Raw genomic sequence first — 5108 nt, 5'->3', positions numbered from 1 at the left:
GGTTTTCGCTATAGGGCGCGTGCGCTCGCCAGACAGACAGAGAGAGACATAGAGACAGAAAGCGAGAAATCACCCCCCAGGGGGGATGGTCACGCCGCAATCCCTTCTCCTCCATTCTCCTCTCGGGATCTTGGGCACGCACGCACACGCGCCCGGCGTGAGATTTAAGCCACCGGGTCCGAGACGCGAACCGCGGTCGACTACGTGGGAGTCCAGCGACATAGCCATTACGCTAACTGCTGGTTCCCAGAGTCATGAATTTTTAATGAATCAGGCATTATAATGTGTTTAGTTACTAATATGCAGGTGTAAAGTAGGTATTGGTAGATAACTCTATTAAATAGAGATACATCTGGCAAAGAGGGAAAGGAGTCAGGGAGCTGATGATGTGTTGAAGTTAGTGATTATAATGACATGAAGGGAATAAGAGACAGTGAAGAGACAAAGGGGTTAGATGTTCTGGTGGTCCACAGACTATTGGAATGAGAAGATTTAGAGTGATTGAACTAGGATGTTACAAGGCAGTGCTTGAAACTGAGATTATGGTGAAATTGCAGTAATTAATAATGGCAAGGCCTGGACTTATGTATCATGATAGTGGTGTCTTAGTATGCTTTTGTGTATGCTGACAAATACTTGAGACTGGATGATTTATAGAGGTTTATTTGACTAATGATTATGGTAGCTGGTGTGGAGGCTGGCTTTAGGCTAGTCCACATGATAACAGGGAAGACAGTAATACAGAGGATGACAAGCATATGCAGAACAGAAGCCTGGGGACAGCCATCTTCCTTTTGGGAACTAACCCCTTCTGAAAAGTCAGTGCCCCTTTCTTACTTTTGCAACTTCTGTTATGGCTGTGACCACAGGTAGAACTCACTCATGTGCTCAGACAGCATTAGTTTGTGAGAGTGTTGCCTCTGATCACTGCCTACTAAGCTTCGCCTATTAAAGATCTCTTCACCTTCCAACACCATTACACTGGGAATCAAATTTCAAAAACATGTACCTTTTGTGAACTCCCATGATCCAAATCATAGAAAGTGGATAGCTGAGATAGAATGGTAGAAAAGGGTATTGGAGAGGAAATCAAGAAAATGAGGCCAAGGTATTGGAAAGGTCATGTGCATGGGTACTGAACTCACCAAAAGATACTCCTAGGAGCAATATCGGAGAAACAGGACATTAAGTGCCAAATCTCAGAATGAAGTCTAGCAACCCAGAGACCTTATATGTGAAAGGAAAAGTTATGGGGCACAGCATAAAGTTCAAAGGGGCTAGTGGTTTTATCGAGGTAGTAGCTGCTCGAGGTGTCAATGAGAAAGGAGCAGTACACTCATCCCACTTCCAGATCCTGGGGCATATGGGGTGTGCTACAAAAAAAACAGCCATGGATTCAGGTTACTGGGGGAAGCTGTATGCTGAGTGGGATTCCAGTGGCAGAAAGGGGCATCTAGCATTTGAGAGCACAAACGATTTTGTTCAAGATAGACCTGACGTGGGAACTAGCAGTTAGCATAATGGCTATGTCGCTGGACTCCCACGTAGTCGACCGCGGTTCGTGTCCCCGACCCGGTGGCTTAAAACTCACGCCGGGCTCGTGTGCATGCGTGCCCAAGATCCCGAGAGGAGAATGGAGGAGAAGGGATTGTGGCGTGACCATCCCCCCTGGGGGGTGATTTCTCGCTTTCTGTCTCTAATGTCTCTCTCTGTCTGTCTGGCGAGCACACGCGCCCTATAGTGAAAATCTCTCAAAAAAAAAAAAAAAAAAAAAAAGATAGACCTGACGCTTGGAGGCTAGGTGACTTGTTCAGGGTCACACAGCTAGTGAGACTAGTTGACTCCAGTATTTTTCCACTACCTAGAGCCATAACACTCCATCTACGGTTTTTAAGCTTATTTAACGACAAGTACGTGAGAGCAAAACGAATGCAAACACTAAGAACGTAAACCATAAGCCCAGAAGACCTCCAAAAGCAGCGCTGCTATCCAGCGCAGAAGAACCCGCCGGCCTCGCAAAGCACTATGGGTCTAGTAGTTTCCCGGCGAGCGCGGCGGGAAGGGACGCAGAGCGGGCGCATTGCATGGCGGGAGAACAAACCTCTGGGGAAGTCCCTCCTCCCCGGAAGCCGGGCTGCGCCGGCGCGCTCTGCTCTCTCTAAGCGCGGGAGTCTCGGTTTGTGGTGGCTTCGTTTAGGCGGCGGTGACTCGGCCGCCGTCTTGGGCTCCATTTCACGGAGACTTTACGGCCTGGCCAGTTGAGGCGAAATGGCTCCGGGCGAGGGAGGTGCGGGCGGTGGCCCTGGAGGGGCCGTCGCGACCTCAGTCTGCCGGTAGGGATCCCGAGGGCCCTCGGAGTCTCTTGGATCTGCACGTTCTTCCTTTGCTGTCCCTGTGCCCACAGCGAGGATGAGTTCGGCCTGGGTCACCTCCTTTGAGAAAGAGCATCTCTGGATGTATCTGCAGGCTCTCGGCTTCGAGCCAGACTCAGCGACCGTCGCCTGTGGAAAGATCGTGTCGCACACGCACCTTGGAGTGTAAGCAGACCGTGGCCGGCGGGGCGAGGAGTCGCAGCCGGGAGACGAGCGCGATCTCCCTCCCGGGCTGTAAATCAGAAATGGGTGAGCGGCTGCTGTGTGCCAGGTCCCGGCTGCGCAGCCGCTGCTCCTCGTTCTGGTGGAGGAGGCCGACTCTGTATTACAGAACAGTGCCCGTAGCGGTTTGTGGATGGGGCGGAGTTGGAGGGCCAGCTTAACCCTGCCTTGATGCGGTAGGAGAAGCAGCGAGTTGGTAGTCGAAAGGCTGGGGGACGATATGTGCCAACGCCTTCAGGATTTAAGGGAGCCGGCCTTTGCAGGTGGCTATTCCATGGTTTATAGTTATTCGTTTCTTGACATAGAAAACTAAAGCACGCCACATTTAGCAAAACACAGAAGAGTATTGAATGGAAAGCCAGTGCCCCTTTCCTACTTTTGCCACTTCTGTTATGGCTGTGACCATAAATCTGAATAGTTGGCTCATACTTCTGAGGTTTTTCAACTTTAGATAATTCTTATCCTCTCCATTGTGGACCAAGAGGAATTTGGGGTACAGAGACCATCTCCTGTTCTCCTCAATCTTAATTTTTTATAAATTATTTTCTTTCCAGTTCTTCTAGTGACTGTTTTAGTGTGTTTAGACTGTCTTAATTCATCTGTTTCAAATGTTATATTTTGATTCCCCATTATGTAATTTTACAGTGAACAGTACTATTATTTATAAGATAAGTAGCTACCCTATACTTTCTTGCCCCTCGTCTAGCTTCCTCTTTTGACATTTTTCAGATATTATAATTTCTACTCTTAGGGTTTAGGCCATAATTAAGTTTTGTTTGCTCTTTGTTTAGAAGTTATTACTGTTGGGGTCAGCAGGTGGCATGGTGGTTAAGAGCGCTGGACTTCCACAAGATTTGGCAGTTCTAGTTCTAGTTCCAGTTCTAGTTCCCGAAGGGATTGCGGTGTGACCACCCCTGATTGCTTGCTTTCTGTCTTTCTCTCTCTGTCTCTGGTGAGCGTATGTGCCATATAACAAAAAATCTCTCAAAAAAAAAAAAAAGAAAAAAAAGGGACCAGCAGTTAGCGTAATGGCTATGTCGCTGGACTCCCACATAGTCGACCGCGGTTCAAGTCCTGGACCTGGTGGCTTAAACTCATGCCGGGCGCGTGTGCGTGCATGCGTGCGTGCGTGCCCAAGATCCTGTGAGGAGAAGGGATTGCAGCGTGGCCATCCCCCCTGGGGGGTGATTTCTCGCTTTCTCTCTGTCTCTCTCTGTCTTTCTGGCTAGCGCACTCGCCCTATAGCAAACCCCCCCCCAAAAAAAAACCCCAAAACTTCCATCACTCTGTCATTCCACAATTTTTTTCTCCATTTCTTCCTCCTCTGTAGAATTTGGGCACATACACAGGCCAAGGGTGTTTTTCAAGCTGTTGAGTCTAGGAGTTGAACCATGCAGTTGGCCATATGTGTTCCAGTTATGTTAACCACCATACCACTGCTCGCCCACAAATATGAGAAAATATAGTAAGTGTCAAAGAGAAGAGAACAGAGTACAATGTAAAAAAAAAATAATAGCAGGTTTGAAAGTAATGACAGGTTTAAGAGGATAAATAGGTAAAATGGGTGGAACTTCATTTGTTTGCTAAAGAATAGAAATATTTAGAGGACAAGAGTTTTTTTTTGCAGATGTGAACTGTGGGAATTTAAGAGAATAATGCTAAGGCAAAATTTCACTTGATTTGATTCCTTGGAAGTAAATTGGATATTTTGCCTTTCATGTTAGTTGATAGTTGTGTGACATTTCTTATGGGATTTAGCATTTGTTTTCCATATTATATTTCTTTAAGGCTTTGTCTTGATTAGGGAAATTGGCACAATAACTTTTTTTTTTTGCTATAGGGCACATGCGCTCACCAGAAAAACGGAGAGACAGAGAGACAGAAAGAGAGAAATCACCCCTCGGGAATGGCCATGCCGCAATCTCTTCTCCTCCATTCTCCTCTTGGGATCTTGGGCATGTACGCATCCACATCTGGTGTGAGTTTAAGCCACCGGGTCTGGGATGAAAACTGCGGTGGACTGGATGGGAGTCCAGCGACAGCCAGTATGCCAACTGCTGGTCCTGGAACAGTAACATTTTTAATGGGCTTACTGGAATTACATTATAAGGATAGTTTAGGAAATAAAATCTAGCAGTTAAGACTGTGGGTTTTGGGGTTAGGTGAGGTGACATATTTCAAATTAATGCTTTTCCATTTCCTGATTATGTGATTTGGGGAAAATTATCCAAACACTCTAAACTTACAGTGTCTCATCTGTATAATGAGCATAGTCAAACTACTTTCTGGTAAAGATGATGAAATAAAATAACTGATATTAAAGCTGATAGTATAATACTTAACCTCATATGATTGTAGTAAGAATTATGTGTTAACTGCTTGGAAAAGGCATAAAATAATGACTTTAAATAAGACATATAGAATTTTCAATGAAGGATAAGTTTTGCTTTGTGTTTAATAGGGTTTTTTTTTTTTTTTCAAAATTATTCACTTATTTATTTACTACAATCATAT

General features: G+C 45.7%; 1 protein-coding gene across 2 annotated transcripts in view; it reads left to right on the top strand.

The window, feature by feature from the left end:
* Positions 1-2115: 2115 nt before the first annotated feature.
* HAUS6 (HAUS augmin like complex subunit 6) overlaps positions 2116-5108 on the top strand; it is a 44860-nt gene continuing 41867 nt past the window's right edge. Inside the window, exon 1 of one of the 2 annotated variants that reach the window (XM_006166999.3) lies at positions 2116-2537. In XM_006166999.3, coding sequence (XP_006167061.2) covers positions 2410-2537 — 128 coding nt within the window. In that variant the 5' untranslated portion in view covers positions 2116-2409. Of the gene's footprint in view, positions 2622-5108 lie in introns of both variants that reach the window. The other variant, XM_014583636.2, reaches the window with a different exon arrangement.

Source organism: Tupaia chinensis, unplaced genomic scaffold (genome assembly GCF_000334495.1).
Source record: "Tupaia chinensis unplaced genomic scaffold, TupChi_1.0 Scaffold144392_1, whole genome shotgun sequence".
Taxonomy (NCBI): Eukaryota; Metazoa; Chordata; class Mammalia; order Scandentia; family Tupaiidae; genus Tupaia; species Tupaia belangeri.
Note: the sequence above shows the minus strand (reverse complement) of the source record. Positions and strands in the feature narration are given on the sequence as shown.